The following is a 19,242-nucleotide window of genomic DNA, read 5'->3' on the forward strand; positions in this document are numbered from 1 at the left end:
CACTACATAAAAAAATAAACAAACAAAATGAAAGCATGCTGTCCATCTACAAATACAAAAAAAAAAAAAAAAAGAGGGGGGTGTAAAGTAATAATACTGAGCTTTTAAACAACATGGTTTCTAGTTTAGAAGTGGATCAAAGTAGATACCTGAGGATATCAAGGATTCAGACTGGTTTGACCTTGAACTTCTCACCTGACTTCCCTTCCTGAAGAAGGGTCTGTCTGGATCAGGGAGCTAAGAGGACAAGAATCTATTCTTGATGGTCTAAAATTCTTCCAAATCTTGGTGATTCCCATTCCACTTTCATGACTTTTTCTCTGCCTTATATTATCCATATTATGTCTTATTTTTAAAAGCACTTACATAAAAATTTATTTTTTAAAATAGAAATTTTTATAAATTACATCCTTAAGAGGAAGTATCATTTACCATAAATATTTGGTAACTATAAAAATACAAATGGTTGACCAAAATAAAATTGTAGATTCTGGCTACATTCTGCTCTGGTATTGATAATGTTCTCTCTTTGTGATAAGGGAGTCTAGCAAGTGTTAGAAGGATGTTAAAAACATACTGGCACCAAGTTGACACTTTCTTCTAGAGGTAATCAGAAGGATTTGAAGAGAATAGAAAAAGAAATTACTTTCTTGAATTGCGATTCAATATTTGCTGAGGTTATGTCCATGTAGCACTTTCAATGATCTTGGATACTACCAAGGGCATGGCGCACCACCACCCACCTCGGTTTGGGGAGTATTGTGAAAAAGGAAGGCTTGGGTGAATGGAACTAAGTCTTTGTCCCAGCTTTCTGTTTCTATAAATTTGGGAGCTGGACTGCATAAGATCTCTATAGCTCTTTGTTCCCTCCTAGTCCCAGACCGCACACATTGGACACCTCTCCCCTCACTCCCTCCTAGTTTTTCAGCATAGATGATGACTTATGTAACTGTAGCCATGACTAGGTCATTTTGGGTTTGGCTGTCACCACCATCCACTGGCTGACCTTTCTACTCTCCTTCTGGAGACGCCTGACTGGGACATTCCCTCACACCCCTTTCCCATATAGACTCCTTTCCTCCTAATTCATTTCTCTCTATGTGTATTTTATAGGATAGATAACCTTTTGTGTGCCATGCCATTTAATTCTCTTCTCTCCTATCTGAGCCCCGACTCTGCTCTTTGCTGAGGTCATTTGGTTGGGGGGTGGGCAGTGAATGAAGGATTGCATTTGTCTGCTGGCTCACATGGATGGCGAAGTGTGTGAAGAGAGAGCTGGAGAGCTCTTGACTTGGATAGAGCTGCCTCATGTGGGTCCAACCAATAGAAAGCCTGGCATCAACTTCAAAACCCATTTATTCTGAGTGGAGCAAAATGCCTCAATTTCCTGATCCTACTGTTCTTCCAGGAGATAGTTTATTGTACCCCTCAAGGCAGGAGCTCTCTAGTCACCATTACTTTGGAGGAACGTACTTTGATTCTCCCACCTCCACAGTGTGCCTGCCATTAAACCTCTCTCATTTATCTTTCCAGGCAGTAGTGGCAAATGTGTCTGCCGAGAAGCATCGGAGTGCCAGGAAGAAGGGTTCAGGGTCTGTGTGGAAGTGAGCGGCAAGGAGCTGACAATGTCAGAGTGTGAGGCGGGCGTCCTGAGATGCAGAGGGCAGAGCATCTCTGTCACCAGCATGAAGCCCTGTGCTGCCGAAACCCAGTAGGCTCTGGGGACATCAATCAGCTTGCGGGGAATCCAGCAGGCAACTGGGGCTTAGTGAGAACATCTGCACACCTGGGCACTTTGACAACTTTTCTAGCACAAGACACATTCTTTCTTTCTCCTTCCTCTCCAGTGTACATGTTCCACAGCCACTTGCAGCCACCTGTGTAAACAAACCCTTTGTGTCCCAAATCTGAATCCAGATACTCTCCCCCACCCCTATTTCTTTTTAAAAGGACAGGATGAAGAATATTAATGAGCCATTATAGGAGCTAGCTGTGTGTTTTTGGGAAAATTCTCTGGACTATTTTTGTCTGTAAAATTAGAGGGTTAGACTAGAGACACTTGCATGTTCCATCCATCCCCTGTGATTCTATTAAGTATGACTGACCCAGCCCATGGGCCAGAACACATTTTATGAATCGATTAGGAAAACAGAACACCATTTCCTGATTAGAGAGGTTGGCTTTCCTCAATGAACTCAAATACAAAAAGGACCTCGAATGAAAAAAGACAGATACAATTATTTCCATCTTGAGTTGTAATGTCACGCTTCACCCTGTTGAGTCCCCGCCACATGTGGGGATTCCTATTCTTGTCAGGAGATTGAACCATTTAAATGTCAGCACGGAATTCATCATGCTGTGGTCACAGGGCCCCTTCTGCTTTCTTGTCTGAGAACAAATATGATTCAGTCTTTTCCTGGGGGCATTTTTTTTTTTTTTTTTAGTATGTGTGAAAAACAAGACCTGCAATCAATCTCCACCCTGTTTTTGAAGGAAGTATCAGTTCATGTCTGAGTTACTGACTGATGCATAATAGAGAATAGTCTCCCCTAATGTGGATACACTCCTACATTTTTTACAAAGGTATGCAATTTGAAGCATTGGTCTTCTATTTATTTCTTACCCATTTTTTAAAATCAAAACAGAAAAAGCAGATGTGGGAGGTAAAATGAGTGGGAAGAAGTAGAATTTAAAATGTTTTCATATACAAATACTGTGTCCGTGTTTTTCTACTGCTGATAAATACATTTCAAAAAAACTTTAATGAAAATTATTAAGGATTAAGAACTCATTAAAGGAGATTTTTTTGATCTGTATAATGTTTGATTAGGAGAATATTTTCATGAGGAATGATAGTGGTTTTTTTGGTTCTTGCCTGAAGTTTTATGTTTGATCCAGATGTAGCTTTTTATACCAAGGCATCTCTTGAGGGAAGATTCAGATGTCATAGGTAGACATTATAAGGTGGTAAGTTTTAATTGACTAAAATCAATAATATGTAGACAGGTCAACTGCAGGTGTCAGAGATTTTTTTGAGGTTATTTTCTTTCCTGAGTAAGGGATAGATTTGAAAATGCCAGGCCTGAATTTAAACTCCATGATGAAGTACTGATCAAGGAAAACATTTGAGAGCAGCTATCTCAGTATCCTTCCAATAATTTCTCCTATCAACTTAAGTCAGAATAGAGTTAGATTTCTACTAATTATGTATCACCTCCTCCAATGTCTAATTAACATGGAGGATATGGTCAGCATTATCAAATGCTATCAGAGATTAGGATCTGAAATAAAGAAATTACTGATTGAGCATCCCTAATCTGAAAAGCCAAAATCTGAAATGTTCCCAAATCTGAAATTTTCTGAAATGATGCTACAAGTGGAAAATTTCACATCTGACCTCAAGTGACAGGTCACAGTCACAATGTAGGTGCAAAAAAATTATTGTATAAAATCATTTTCAGTCTATGTGCATAAATTGTAGGTGAATTGTTAATAAATTTTGTACTTAGGATTGGGCCTTATCCCCCAAATATCTCACTATCATATGCAAATCTTCTAAAATAAAAAAATAAATTGGAAACTATTCTGTGCCTTAGCATTTTGGATAAAGCATACTCAACTGGTAGCAGATTTAACAATTGTGAGATTTGAGAAAGAAGTTTTAACAGAGTTTCTGAAGAACTAAAGAAATGAGAAATCACTGGATAAGGAGGAAAACAGTGAATGTAGTTGTAAAGAGATATTCTTTTGAAAAAGTAAATTTTGTGCCTCTTTTTCTCTTTGGAACATTATTACATTACATCTGCTGACCTTTCCCTCAAATCGTGGAGGTTCAGACACAATTTTCTAGCGAGTATTAGGATTACTGAGCAGATCTGCAAGGAGAAGGTCATTTTCAACGCGGAGTCATTACAAATATTTTGAAGTTTCCAATTTAAGTTCTTCAACACCTAAAGAGAAGGATGTGAGGAAATCCTGGGCGATTATTTATGTCATGAAAGTTCATTGCAAAGAGAGTAGAAGGTATGTGAGAATCTCCTCTGCCTACACGTTCTCTGTCTCAGACCGACTGAGGTCACGTGAACTAGGATGGGAGGTGGTTGAAAAGGCTGAAAGCCTGCTGAGATAGTCATCCGGACCCAAGGGAGAACGGAGGGAGAGGAGGATATTGGTGCATTTACCATCCCTAGTTTCAGGGTGCTTCATGGGAACCCAGGCACATCCTACAGACATGCCTCTATCACCATTTATGTGGACACTATAAGTTACCTGGACAGACAGGCTGCCTTAAAGATCTCCCAGTAGCACTGGGGAGTGCCTTCCTGTGACATCTCACACATTTCCCAACAACTGAACAACAACAGAAGTTCTGCTTATCAAAGCCCTGAAGTTTAGTGAGCCCCATCCAAACTACAGGTAACTTCCCTCCCCATCACTACCTTGAAATTACCTTGAAACAGAGGGAGGGTTCTTGATATCCAGGTGAGGTATGGAGTGGCAAGGAGGAATACCTGAAAAATGACCGCTGAACGCTGGGTTATCTTGCTTTAGGTAACTGGCTAACTCAGTTGAAGTCTTCCCCCTTGACTGGGCAGATTGTGGCTAATCTCAGCTTCATAGGAGACCAGTGAGATCGTCTGATGGTTGAGTACATGCTTGAAGTTGCTAGGCAGCTGCTTTACTCAGTATTTACTGAAACAGCTTATTATGTGCCCACACACAAATCATTAATCACTTTTCCTTTTGGCTAAGATGTGTATTAATAATATATTTGGGCTCCATGGATTATCATTTGCTCTATATTTCCTTTCCATTTCAACCCACATTTCTTTTGCCCACATATTCACATGTATGCCAAGCCACTATATTAGTCATCTCCCATTACTATAATGAAATACCTGAGGCAATCAACTGATAAAGAGAAAAGTTTTATTTTGGCTCTAGGCTAAAATTGAGTGACTACATGGAATTGGGCCTCCTCTGAGAGTGGAACACCATGGCGGGAGTTTGTGGAAGAGCAAAACTACTTGCTTCGAGAGCCAAGAAACAGTAAAAAAGAATAGGCTGGGATCCTAGATTCGGCTTTGAGGGGATGTCCTGATGAACTAAGGGCCTCCCACTGGGCCTCACTTTCTACAGATCCACAGCACTTATCAATAGTGCCACCCTGAGAACAAAGCCTGTAGCACATGGATCTTTGGGAAACAATCCAGAGGACCCACCATAGGCATTTGCATTATTTGTGAGACCAGCATAATAACTAATGTAGATGGTCACCATAAACTTCAAGGTAAACTAAGATGCTGCACAGTTTGGTACAAAAGGAAGTAAATGCTCAGGTGTATCTACAACTTCTCTTTCTCTCTTCAGGTAGGAAGGGGTGGACAAAGAAGGGAGGAGAAAAAAGAGGAGAGCAGAGGAGGGAAGAGAGTGGAGAGGGAAGAGAGAGAGTGAGGGGAGTGAGTTTGAGCATGCGTTTTTTTTTTAAAAAAAATAATAAAATCTTTTTGAAAAATTTATTTCATTTTAAAATTTGTTTTATTTGTTCTTTTTAGATATACATGACAGTTGGGTGAGAGTTTGGGCCATTCTTAGGATGGGATTGGAAAAACTGAGCAACCACTCAGTTCTGCTACCTACTAATCCCCTGAGATTTCCCTGATAGACTAGTTATAGTGTATTCAATACTTGCATTTGAAACGAATGACCTGTTTCTCGTTCAGAGCATTAAGCCACAAAGCAACCTCAGTAGGAGGCAATCTCCATCAATATCAGAGGAACCAGAGAGGTTTATGCCTGTTTTTCAATTACCTTGATCTTTCAGGCAGTTCTGCACATTTGAGGACAAGAAAGCTGATGGCAGGATAGGAGTCCCTGCTGTGACAACCAAAGACCTACAATTTGTCTTTTTATTTATTCCTGTCAGGCTCTGAAGGCAGACCTCCAAATTCACACTTAAAGCATCAATCTCTTAGAAAAATTTGCTTTTTCAGCCAAGGGTTAACAAGACCAGATGGCAAGACTATCGTCACTTCAGAAGGGGTGGGCTGGAGGTGACAAGGTGGGCTGGAGAAGAAAGAACATTAAAGTGTTCTTTTTGATTCACAGGCTGAAAATAATTTCCTGTGAAAGGATAAACAGAAGGAACTGCTTTGCTCTGTTATCTGTTACTTTGCACGCATCTCCTGTAAGAGGAGACTTGTACTGAATTCCATGGGAGCGGCCTTAGATACGTGAAAAATCAGTGACACCCAAGGGAGCGAAGGATGATGTGGAAAAATAAAGACTACGTAGTGCTGACTTGAAGACCCATTGCATGATAATCAGCAGACCAAGTGAGCTGGGAATACGGAGAAGTCAAAGGAATTTTCAGCAAGAGTGAATGGAATTTTCTGATCAAAGGGCAGTTTTGCCTGACATCTTCAAGAGAAAGTAATTAACATGAAAGGCTCAGGGCTAGTGTATCATTAGACTATACACAGCCCAAGTGTGCATTAGGATAATATTTAGTAAGTGTCCACCACTGAGTTCCATGTGCAGAAACTCGCCTCTGCACAGATAGCATCAAGAGCAACTCCTTAAGTTAGGCATGATATAACACGGCAGACAAACTCACTGACAGACTCTTGTGGCTCTCTAGAGGGTCAAGAGCTTTGGATGATCATAGTGAACCTTCCAAAGTACCTTAAGTCTCCTTAGCATGATGGCTCCTTAACATGAACACAGAACACAAATTCATTAATATGACAGAGAAATGCACATTTGAGGAGGTCTAGTCCCCAAATCTCCTCTAACATGGTAATGATAGAGATACGACATATATCATTCTGTGTACCCAATGCTCAGTCGACTGGTTGTGTATGCTCAATACAATGTCCATTTTATAGCCACTTTTCCCTAGCTATATAGCTAGATAGCAAAAGGTCTAGTCTGGAAATGGCTCTTTGGTCTCCCAGGGTGGCATTTATCCTATTTACCACAGAGCTGGTCCCTTTGCTGTCCAGTAAGCCTGTGGATTTTGTTTCTGCTATGTCAAAACAGGCTTGTGTAGGGGGAGGTCTCTTGCTGCACCTTTAGGGCTCGTACTCTTTTTTTTTTTATTGTTGGTTGTTCAAAACATTACATAGTTCTTGATATATCATATTTCACATTTTGATTCAAGTGGGTTATGAACTCCCATTTTTACCCCATATACAGCTTGCAGAATCACATCAGTTACACTTCCATTGATTTACATATTGCCATCCTAGTGTCTGTTGTATTCTGCTGCCTTTCCTATCCTCTACTATCCCCCCTCCCCTCCCCTTCCCTCCCCTCTTCTCTCTCTACCCCCACTACTGTAATTCATTCCTCCCCCTTGTATTATTTTTCCCTTCCCCCTCACTTCCTCCTATATGTAATTTTGTATAACCCTGAGGGTCTCCTTTCATTTCCATGCAATTTCCCTTCTCTCTCCCTTTCCCTCCCACCTCTCTTCCTTGTTTAATGTTGATCTTCTTCTCCTGCTCTTCTTCCCTAGTCTGTTCTTAGTTACTCTCCTTATATCAAAGAAGACATTTGGCATTTGTTTTTTAGGGCTTGGCTAGCGCTTGTATTCTGAAGTGCTAGCTTGGGATTTTCTGCTATAGGAAACATGTCCCTCCAAATACTGTTTCTTCCTTCTTTTGATTATAGACAGGAAATTTCCTCTCACACCTCTGTGGTGATGGATTGAGGGTAAAGAAGCTCACTATGGAGAACTGTGGTAGAGAGAGAGGCAGAAGGCTTAAGGAAGAAGCTTTCTGAGATCTAAACAACATTGACAAATAAGCCCAAGTCCTAGGGAAGTTGATCTTAGGATGCTAGTTTTTTTTTTTTTTTTTTTTTTTAAAGATTTTATGCTACCACTTGAAATACTGAGGTGGCTGCAGCTATCAGTTCCTTTGGATGTAGAGGGGAATTATGATCTTCAGTGAATGTTCTTTCTCATTTTGGTGGGAGAAAGGAGACTTCCTTAGTCCATTCAGGAGGCTACAACAAACTACCACAGACTGGGTGGCTTGATCAACAAATACTCAAAGATTTCAAGGTTGGAAAATCCAAGATCCAGATGCTAGAAGATTTGGTGTCTGTTGAAAGTCTGCTTCCTTGTTTGCGAAGGCCACCTTCTATGTCCTTATATGATGGAAAGAGAGGGGTCTCTGTTTTTCCCCTCTTACAAGGATATTAATTATATCATGAGATCTGAATGCTAGAGAAGAACAATATTAACATTTAAAACTAAAACTCATATCATGCTTATTGCATGCTACTAACTGCTGTGATAATTTTACATAAACTATTTAACCAGCACAGCCATACTTTGAATAAATAATGTAATAAGCCTCATTTTACAAATGAAGAAACTGAGACATAGAGGGGATAAGAAAATTGCCTAAGTTCACAATGATATCAAGTGGAGGAACCAGTACTCAAACCCAAGTCCTTCAGTTCAGTAGCTAATACTCTTACCACTATTCTTAGGTATGGTGATGGTAATGACACTTCTCACTGACATAGGGTCTTTAGTACTATTCTGCAGAAGCCAACATTCAAGATAAGATCTGAAATAAAAATGCGCAACATCTAACTTCTGTAGCTTTTCTCAAAAAGATTCAGCTATTTAAAATGATTTTTTTCAACTGATGCAAAATAGATGGAAACAAATTTTTAGTGCTCTATGATTCCATGACTCTATTGTGTGTGTGTGTGTGTGTGTGTGTGTGTGCACGCGTGTGCACATGTGCATTCATGTATATTCCCACCTGGAAATGAGATTCCTAAGGTTTGATCTTGAGGTTAAGGAGCTTTAGTGAAACACTGACTTGTTTCATTTAATAACATTTAATTTCTCTGATATTTTGGAGAGTTCTAGATATTTTTCTATTATTGATTTCTATTCCAATTCCACTTTGGTTAGACAATATACTTTATAGGATTTTAATCCTTTTAAATCTATTGAGATTTATTTTATGGCCCAGAGTTTGACCTAACTTGGTGAATGGCCCATTTACTTTTGAAAATAATTTGCACTCTGTGGTGCATTGGAATGTTCCATACATGTTGGTAATGTCAAGGTGGTTGTCACTCCTTGTCAACTTGGCACTCACATGCATCTCTATGAACCATACTTAATAGACAATGACAAGGTCATTATTCAGCTTAACCTGATACAAATGTTCTGTGTACAACTGCAAACACACTAACCTCTTTTCTGGGAGAGAAGGTAAAATCCTTGAGTAAAATCCTTTGTCCCTCTCCTTAATATAATATAAAATCAACAGCACTTAAACATGATGACATAAAGTCAATACATCTTATATTGCACAAGAAAGAAAAAAATAAAGATATTTGCTACACACACAGACACATACACAGACATGTATTAACAACAAAATAAAGAGGAAACACTCATGACAGTTACAATTCTCATTTCTGTAACATATAGAAAAGTGATTATGAAACTCATCAAGGGTACTGGGGCCTCTCCTTGTGAATTTATTTCTTTCAATATTGGTGAAAGATGTGTCTTCGGGACCCTCTAAGCTAGAGTGAATAGATCTTAGATGATAAATTCACTCTAACATTCCAGTCTTACTAAGATTTTGGACCCCTTCCTATACATTATACCAAAGCAGTCTGGTATTTACAATTCACTCACTGTGGGCTACCTTATTTTAGTCAAACAACCAACCAAAGTATTACAGCTCTTTCTAACTCCCTAAGATGTAATATCAAATGCAGAATCCCTGCTTAGTGAGTTCATATCAACAAATCTGGTCTGATTCAACTTTATGTTTTACCATTATCCCAATTCCATGCACACAACATCCATTCCTACATATGTCCCCAGATAACAGTATGTGTAAATTAAAACACTCAAGTAGTTCCTTCGGAGTGTACCATACCTCTCCACAGGTCATAACTTGAACTTCACCTGTAAGAAGTGCGTCAGGATGTGGGTCTAGTCATGTCTAGGAGCAAAGAGTGATGGAGGTGGGTCCTGAGGGAATCAACATTGTCTTGCATGACAACTGTCCATTAGCTTTTTCAGGTATTGCAGAAAGAGTCCCCTCAGTCATAGGTGTATAGACAAATGCTACTAGGGGTGGGGACACTACTTCTATGGGGATAGGGAACACCCCTTCATATTGGCAAAAAAGTTCATCAGAATTTAGGCAGTCAATGTTCCCAACTTCATCAGGGTCTTCCCCCAATCTCAACACAAGGTCCTATTCTTTCGCCATCTAATCCCTGAGTCTATTCTTTTATCATTTTGTCTAGCAACAGTGTCCAATCTCACTACATTTGTTAGCTTTCTAAAAATGTTCAAAAGTATCATAAACTGGGCTGGGGTTTTAGCTCAGTGGTAGAGCGCTCACCTAGCACGTGAGAGGCACTGGATTCCATCCTCAGCACTACATGAAAATAAATAAATTAATTAAATAAAGGCATAAAAAAAGAAGTATCATGAGCCCAGTCATATAACTTCTGGCTTCTTGCAAGGTGTCTATTAGGAATACTGATGCAGATATTTTGTGTATCTTTATTACCACTTCAGGTCATGGACTTTGAGTGTTTCTCCTTTAGTGTAACTGGATTAGAGTCAATTCCAGAAAATTCAGAAAAAGGTCACACTCATTCTTCAAATTCTGCTCCTCTAGAACCACTCTCACTACACAAATCTTTATTAGGGTTTTCTAGGGAAAAAAACCAATAGGATATATAGATATAGACATAGGCTATCTTAGAGGGTATATGTGATATCCTGTCACAGTTTATAAATACTATAAATATTTATTGTATAAATTTTTTACTGTACATTGTACAACATCAGTATTTTTACATTATGTATTTCACATAAAATATTTATATGCAATATATATTTTCATACTATAAATTCATTTAGATAACATTTATTTATTATGTATATAATATATATATTATTTACATAAACATATGATTAGATAATAAAGAATTGGCTCACACAATCATGGAGGCTGAGAATTTCTAAATGTGCCATCTGCAGGCTGGAGTCCCAGGAAGGTCAGGAGCTCTAGTCTGGTTCTGAAGCCTGAGAGTCAAGGAGTGCTGATGGCAAAAGTTCCAGTGCAAGGGCAGTTGAAGACCAATGTCTCAGAGTTGGGCAGAAAGAGAGAAAATATTGCTATTCTTTGTCTTTTGTTCTATTCAGGTCCTTGAGAGGCTGGAAGATTCTATTCACATTGGGGAGGACAATGTGCTTTATTCAGTTCACCAACCCGGGTGGTAATCTCTTTCACAAACACCTTCACATACACACTACAAAATTATGTTAAACAGGTACCTGGGCATTCCGTAGCCCAGTCAAGTTGAGACATAAAATTAACCATCACTTAGTGTATATCTTTTTTTCATTTCTTTATCATTAATCTACATTCTCATAGATAAAGTGATTTCTTTCTAATGACATATTATTGGTCTTTGAAAAACTCCAAACTGACAATCTCTTTTTATTTTAAATTAGAAACTGTTTAATATAATAATTGACATGGTTGGGTGTAAATCTACCACGTTGCTATTAGTTTTCTATTCCATTTGTTTTTGTACCTTTTATCTTTTTTTCTGGATTAGGTTTTTGTTTAAAAAGTTATATCATTATTTTAACTTTGATAGCTACATCTTGTTAGTGTTTGCTCTAAAGTTTATATTATACATTTTTATTTATTTATTTATTTTTAAAGAGAGAGAGAGAATTTTTTAATATTTATTTATTTTTTTTTTAGTTTTTGGCGGACACAACATCTTTGTTTGTATGTGGTGCTGAGGATCGAACCTGGGCCGCACACATGCCTGGCGAGCACACTACCACTTGAGCCACATCCCCAGACCTATTATACATTTTTAATCAGAATGTTGATCTTCAAACAAAATTGAATCATTTTAATTTGTTAAGAAATTTTAATAATACACTTCTGTTTTCTCTTTCATCCTCTGCACTATTGTTGTCATAAAATGTAACTTTATATTTTAAAAAATCCACATTTATGTTTTTAGACTTTTCTTTTAGATAAACAAAACAAAGGCTTTTATATTTATTCACATATTTACCATTTCTGGTCCTTTTAATTTTTTGGTGCAGATCAAAATTTCTGTATATATCACTTTTATTTTACCTGAAGGAATTTCTTTGGCATTGTTGTATTACAAATTTTCTAAATATGAATTAGATCTCTGCTTGTCTGAAAAACTTCATTTTGAAAGATGTTTAGTGACATTTTTTCTTCAAGTACTTTAAAAATGTCATTTGTGTCTTCTAGCTTCCATAATTTCTGAGAAGTATTCTTTAATTCTTATTTTTGTCCCATTGTATGAATTGTATTTATTCCTCTGGCTACTTTTAATACTTTTTCTTTATTGACTGTTTTTAAGTGGTTATCAAGTGTTTTGTTGCATGTTTCTTAGTTTCTTTTTCTCAAATATTAGAAGGTAGAATTTCATGCATATGTACATTTTTTCATGAAATATATTTTTTCCATCCATATATTTCTATCCTTTTTTTGTAGCTTGAATTATACGTATTTAGGTCTCTCAATATTACCCCATCGGTCATTTATTTTTTTCCCTTTCTTTTTTTGGTATATTTTAAAAACATCTCTATTCATCAGTTTCACTGATCTTTTCTTCTTCACTTAATTATAACATTTTTCAGCCCCATGAAGTGAACCCAGGGCCTCTCACAGGTTAGGCAGCCGCTATACCACTGAGCTACATCTCTAGCCCTTCTGCAGTCAATTCCATTGAGTATATTTTTTATTTCAGATTTCATAATTTTATTTCATTACTAAGGAGTTCCACTTGGTCTTTCTATTATTGCAATACAGTTACACCTACTGTTGGGCTTCATTTTGACATAAGCACGGAGTATAATTTACTCCTATTCAGTTCTCAGTACTTTCCCTTTCCCCTCCCTCCTTCCTCCCCTCTTCCCATTGTGTTATATTCATATATGTACATAGGCTAGTTTGGTCAGTTTCATTCTACTGTTCCTCTCTTTTTATGTACCTCCACCCTCCCCCTCAATTCTCTTCCTCTATTCCACTGAGTTCTACTCTCATGGGATTTACCCACTACCAACACTTATTTTGGTTTAGCTTCCGCATATGAGAGAAAACATTTGACCTTTGACTTTCTGATTGTGGCTTGTTTCCCTTAGCGTAATGATCTCTAGTCCCATTCATTTACCAGCAAATACCATAATTTCTTTTTTCTTCATAACTGAGTAAGTATTGTGTATATATACCACATTTTCTTTATCAATTTATCCATTGAAGGTATCTAGGCTGATTCCATAGCTTGGCTATTGTGAATTGAACTGCTCTAAAAATTGATGTGACTGTATCACTATAGTATTCTGATTTTAGTTTTTTGCACATATATCAAGGAGTGGGATAGTTGGATCAGATGGTGGTTCCATTCTTAGGTTTTTGAGGATTCTTCATACTGCCTTCCAGATTGGTTGTACTAATTTACAGTTCCACCAACAATATTTGATTGTACCTTTATCCCCAACTTCCACCAACATTTATTATTATTTGTATTCTTGATAGTTGTCATTCTGGCTGGAGTGAGAGAAAATCTCAGTGTAGTTTTGATTTATATTTTCCTGACTGTTAGAGATGTTAAACTTTTTTTCAAATATTTGTTGGCCTTTTGAATTTCTTTCTTTGAGAAAGAAGTGCTTGCCTAGTTCATTTGCCTGTTTATTGTCTGGATTATTTGTTTTTTTTTTATGTTAAGCTTTTTGAGTTCTTTATATATTCTGGATATTAATCTCCTGTCATGGGAGTAGCTGGCAAAGATCTCCTTTTCTACAGGCTCTCTACACTTTTTTTTTTGTGCAAAAATTTTTAATTTGATGCTGTCCTATTTGTTGATTCTTGGTTTTATTTCTTAGGCTTTAGGAGTCTTGTTAAGGAAGTCAGTGCCTGTGCCAATGGGGTGGGGTGTTGACCTACATTTACTTCTAGGAGTTGCAGAGTTTCTGTTCTAATTCCTCGGTCTTTGGTTCACTTAAAGTTGACTTTTGTGCAGGGTGAGAGATAGCAATCAAGTTTCATTCTTCATATGCATATCTAGTTGCTTAAAAGGCTAGATTTCTCCATATTTTTGGAAATTTTGTTGACTGTATCTATGTAGGCTTGTCTCTGTGTCTGTTGGTCCTTATGTGTGTTTTGGTGCCAATGCCAAGCTCCTCTGTTACTATAGCTCTATAGTATAATTTGAGGTCAGCTATTGTGATGCCTCTAGCATTGCTCTTCTTGCTCAGTATTATTTTGGTTCTTTGGGGTCTCATAATCTTCCAAATGAATCAAATGAATTTTAAAACTTTCCCCCTACTTCTATGAAGAATGTCATTGGAATTTTGATGGGGATTGCATTAAATCTGTATAACACTTTTGGTAGTGTGGCCATTTTGACAATATTCATTCCACCTATCCAAGAACATGGGCGGTCTTTTCATATTCTAAGATCTTTTATTTCTTTCTTTAGTGTTCTATAATTTTTATTGTAGAGGTCTTGCACCTCCCGGTTTAGATTTATTCCCAAGTATTTTATTTTATTGAGGTTATTGTGCATGGGATAGTTTTCCTGATTTCTTTTTCAGCAGATTCATTATTGGAGTATTGGAAAGCAATTGATTTATGTATGCTGATCTCGTATCTGACAGTTTTCTAAATTTGTTAATCAGCTATATGTCACAAACGTAAGGTCAACATCATACTGAGTAGAGGAAAACTGAAAGCATTTACTCCAAAATCAGGAATAAGATAAGGTTGTCCACTCTCACCACTCTTATTCAACATAGTCCTTGAAACTCTACCTAGAGCAATCAGGCAAGAGAAGGAAATCAAAGAGAAACAGATGGAGCTGGGCATGGTGACATATGCCTGTAATCCCAGCAGCTTGGGAGGCTGGGACAGGAGCAGTGTGAGTTCAAAGCCATCCTCAGCCACTGTGAGGTGCTTAGCAACTCAGTGAGACCCTATTTCTAAAAAAAAAAACACGAAATAGGGCTGAGATGTGGCTCAATGATAGAGTGCCCCTGAGTTCAATCCCTGGTACCTCTCTCCCTCCAAGAAGAGACACAGATAGGAAAGGAAGAGGACAAATTATCTCTATTTATTGATGACATGATTCTATATTTAGAAGGCCACCCTCCAAAAAAAACACCTCCATCAGAAGACTTCTAGAGCCTTTTGAGTCATTCTTATATCATCCATCTTACTCATATGAAGTTCATTTATAATAACTGTTTTAAGGTCCTTTTCTGTTAATTCTAGTATCTTTGTCATTCTGGGTACATTTCAATTAGTAACAAAATTTCTTTTGCTAATAGTATTTTTATTTTTTGTAATTTTTAATTTGATGTTAAGCATAATGATTTTTAAATTGTTTGAGTGTGGGTTTTGTTGTATTTCTTTAGAGAGTTCTACTAAAATTTGCTGTCATGCACAGTTGAGTTACTCCAGGAATTGAGGGAATGAGCTCCAGTAATTGCTAGGTGTACTGGTTTCTGGTGCTTCTTTCCCTCACTCATACACAGCCCCGTATTCAGCACGTGTCAGCAACAGTCCTACTCTGATGATCTCTAGAACTCTCACTTCCTGTCTGTGAAGTTCCTTTCTCTCGGGCATTTTTAGTTTTTCAACTCAGTGAAACCAATTGACTCTGAGTTCCACCTACCTATTTGGGGGCCTGGAAATTGCTACCAGGCCATATGCTGGGGAAGACTAAGTCTCACCTAATTTATTTCTCTTTAAGGGCTTGTAATCCTTCACTGATAATTTTCAAATATCTGAAAACCATTGATTTTATGTTTTTAGCAGTTTATGGTGGGGATGTCAATCTAGTCCTTATTATTTCAACATGGCCAAAAGCAGATGTTTCTTAAAAGCCCTTACAGGAGACTTCTTATCTAATTTCAAACATGAACTACCTGGAGGTGTATTTCCCAGGTGTAGAATACAACATCACTGAAGGTGTTTATTTTTTCTATGTCTTTGCAGCTTTTGGAATAAGCCCTGACTTTGGGAGGAAGGGGCTTAATTTTACCAAGGTATTGTTATCTCAAGTATGTTCTTAATATGAATTAAAGCTCTGGAAGAGGTGTATTAACAACTTCACTGTGTAAGATATATTTTCTCTTCCTTCTGCATTTTCCCTCTCCCTATTTCTCACTTTATTAGGTCATCAAGGGATCGATTTACTTTTGTGTCTTTTTTTTTTTTTTAAACTATCAACTCTGCCTGAACTCTTTCTGCTCATAGCAATAAGAGACATACCAGTCATTTGGAGAATGCTAGGTAGCTCAGTGCTCTGGATCGCAGTCTCAGTGTCAGCTGTGGGAATGATGAGAAATAAAGGTGGGGATGGATTCAGTGGAGTGGGTACATCAGGCTAAACTCAGAAGTCAGCATTTTATCTTGGATGAGTAGAAACCCACTGGAGGTGATATCCCCTTTAGAATTTTGTTTTAAAAGACAAGACATCAACCGGGTGATGATTGGAGGAATGATTTAGAGGAAACAACACTGGAAGCAAAGGTACATTGAGTACAAAGAGGACGATTCTGCAGTCATCCTTGCAAGTGACAAGCAAACTCCCCAAATAAAGAGAGAGGATATGACGGGTTGAAGAGGAAGAAATTAATGATCTGAATGCACTTGATGGGATGAGAAAAGAGGGATGGTGGCCTACTCTTGGGCTCTTGATTGGAAAACTGAGTGTAGAGATGATACGACTGAGCTACTAAATACAGATCAGGATATGGTAAGTTCAGGGTTTGGAAGTCACTAAATTGATGTACCCTGAGACAGGAAAGTGGGAAGGTAGACCTGGGATTAAGGAGTGATCTGGGTAGGAGTAGAATTTGAGGAGTTACCAGTATAAATGCAGCAGTTGAAATAATTTCCATTATTAATTTATTATTTGTACATACGTATAATCTAAACTTGGTATAACATATATATTTTGTTTAAAAAAGAAAAAATAAAAGTAGGATTAGTGACAATTCCCTGTGGTAGGGCACAAGAGTTAAAACTGTATGCTTATTATCTTCATCTGGAGTAGGGTTAGCTCCAACACTGTCAATCTTCTAGTTATCTAGACTTAAAACTTCAGACTATTTTTATTTACTCCTTTAAATCTGCCAGGCAATATCCCTTGTCAATGCCTACCACCTGGCTCAGTAGTAGAACGCTTGCCTAGCATGGGTGAGGCTCTGTGGTCAATCCCCAGCACCACATAAAAGTAAACAAATAAAATAAAGGTATTGTGTTGATCTACAACTAAAATATATGAGGTCTTGTATTTGAAATATATTTAAAATATATTAACACATTATGTTAAACATATTTATCTTCTCAATCATTTATAACTTCTTTTTGGTGAAAACTTTCAAAATCTTTTATTCTAACTTTTTGGAATGCATATTATCTCTGTTATCGATAGTCACCCTAATGAGCAATATAGATACCCATGGATCAACCTTCCCTCATCCCTCTCTATCCCCTACTTTCTATACCCTCTGATAACCACCATTTTATTCTGTTTCAATGAGATCAACATTTTTAGTTTCCACATATGAGATCATGCATACTTATCTTTGTGTCTGCCTTCTTTCACTTAACATAATGATATCCACTTTCATCCATGTTGCTGCAAATAATAGGATTTCATTCTTATTTTTGGCTGAATAGTATTCAATTATGTGTATGTGCCACATTTCCTTAATCCAGTTATCTGTTGATGGACACTTAGGTGGTTTCCATTTCATGACTATTGGGAACAGTGCTACAGTAAACGTGGAGAACAGATATCTTTTTGACATACTGATTCCATTTCCTTTGGAAATATATCTATTAGTGGAATTGCTGAATCATATAGTAGGTCTATTTTTAATTTTTGAGGAACCTCCTTAATGGCTGTACTCGTTGACCTTTCCAACAACACCGTGTAAGGGTTCTTTCCTTCACATCCTTGCCACCACTTGTTATTCATCTTTGTGGCAATAGCCATTCTTAGTGGAGTGAGGTGATATCTCATTGTGGTTTTATTTTGCATGTCCCACGAGTCAGCCTTACTTCTTCTTTTTTTTTTTTTTCAAATTTATTTTTTAGTTGTAACTAGACACGATATCTTTATTTTATTTATTTTTATGTGGTGCTAAGAATCGAACCCAGGGCCTCGCACGTGCTAGGTGAGCGCTCTACCACTGAGCCACAACCCCAGCCCAGCTTTACTCCTTAATAAGACTTTCCTGCTGTCTTCAGATGGGACTTCATTTTATCCTCCATATAATGAAACAGACTAGAAACCACCAGCCCTCCCCATGGGGCCTATCTGCCCCGACTAAAGGTATATGGCATATTCCTGAATAGAGCTTCTTAGGTTGAATGTGAAATGATGGTTTCCTTATGATTCTACTGGGAGTAGGGAAAAAGATCATTTACAACTCCCCTATTTCTGCAGAATTCAGAAAGTTCTGGTTGACTTGTCCTGCAGGCAAAGCTGTTCCCCAGGCTCTTGTCTCTGAGACAGAGCCTGAATACTTTGCAGTTAAGAATGGGGTTAGGGCCATAGTCAATTTTATCTTCAGGACTTGCCTCTGAGAATAGTTGGAGGAAATAAATAGTAGGTAATGTTGAAGAAGGGCTTTCTTTTTTGTGATTTTTTGGGTGCATGATAGCTACGTACAATGGTGGGATTCATTGTGACCTATTCATACATGCCCACAACATAATTTGATCAAGTTCATTTCCCAGGATCTTCTCTTTGTGTCTAATTCTCCCTCCTCCTGATAGAAAGAAGATTTCTTATCTTGTGTTTTTATAGTGGCTCTCAAACTGAAAAAGAAGTATGAGTCACATATATTTGGAAAATTATATTTTTCAAATTTATCTTGCCTTCAGGATAACCACATGATTCAATAAATAAAATCCAGGACAGTTTGTCCAGAAGGAATACAAATAAGTAAGAGTGTTTTGTTGGATAAATGTAGTTTGACAGTAGAAGCAGGAACAAATGCCATTTTTTTTAGGTCATGACTTGGTGATTTTATATGCATGTAATGACAAATAGATTGTCCCCTCACATTTTTGTAATGAATTCCATGGTCCCTTCCTCATGCTCAACTTGTTTCTGTCATGTTTTCTACTATCTCAGTACCAGGAATACCTGCAA

The 19,242-nt window shown here is 37.6% G+C and overlaps 1 protein-coding gene across 1 annotated transcript in view; it reads left to right on the forward strand.

The window, feature by feature from the left end:
* C7 (complement C7) overlaps positions 1–3,583 on the forward strand; it is a 56,618-nt gene extending 53,035 nt beyond the window's left edge. The window contains exon 18 of the mRNA XM_078017899.1: positions 1,534–3,583. Coding sequence (XP_077874025.1) covers positions 1,534–1,715 — 182 coding nt within the window. The 3' untranslated portion in view covers positions 1,716–3,583. The remainder of the gene's footprint in view (positions 1–1,533) is intronic.
* The last annotated feature ends 15,659 nt before the right edge of the window (positions 3,584–19,242 follow it).

The sequence above is a fragment of the Ictidomys tridecemlineatus genome, chromosome 1, assembly GCF_052094955.1.
Source record: "Ictidomys tridecemlineatus isolate mIctTri1 chromosome 1, mIctTri1.hap1, whole genome shotgun sequence".
NCBI lineage: Eukaryota > Metazoa > Chordata > Mammalia > Rodentia > Sciuridae > Ictidomys > Ictidomys tridecemlineatus.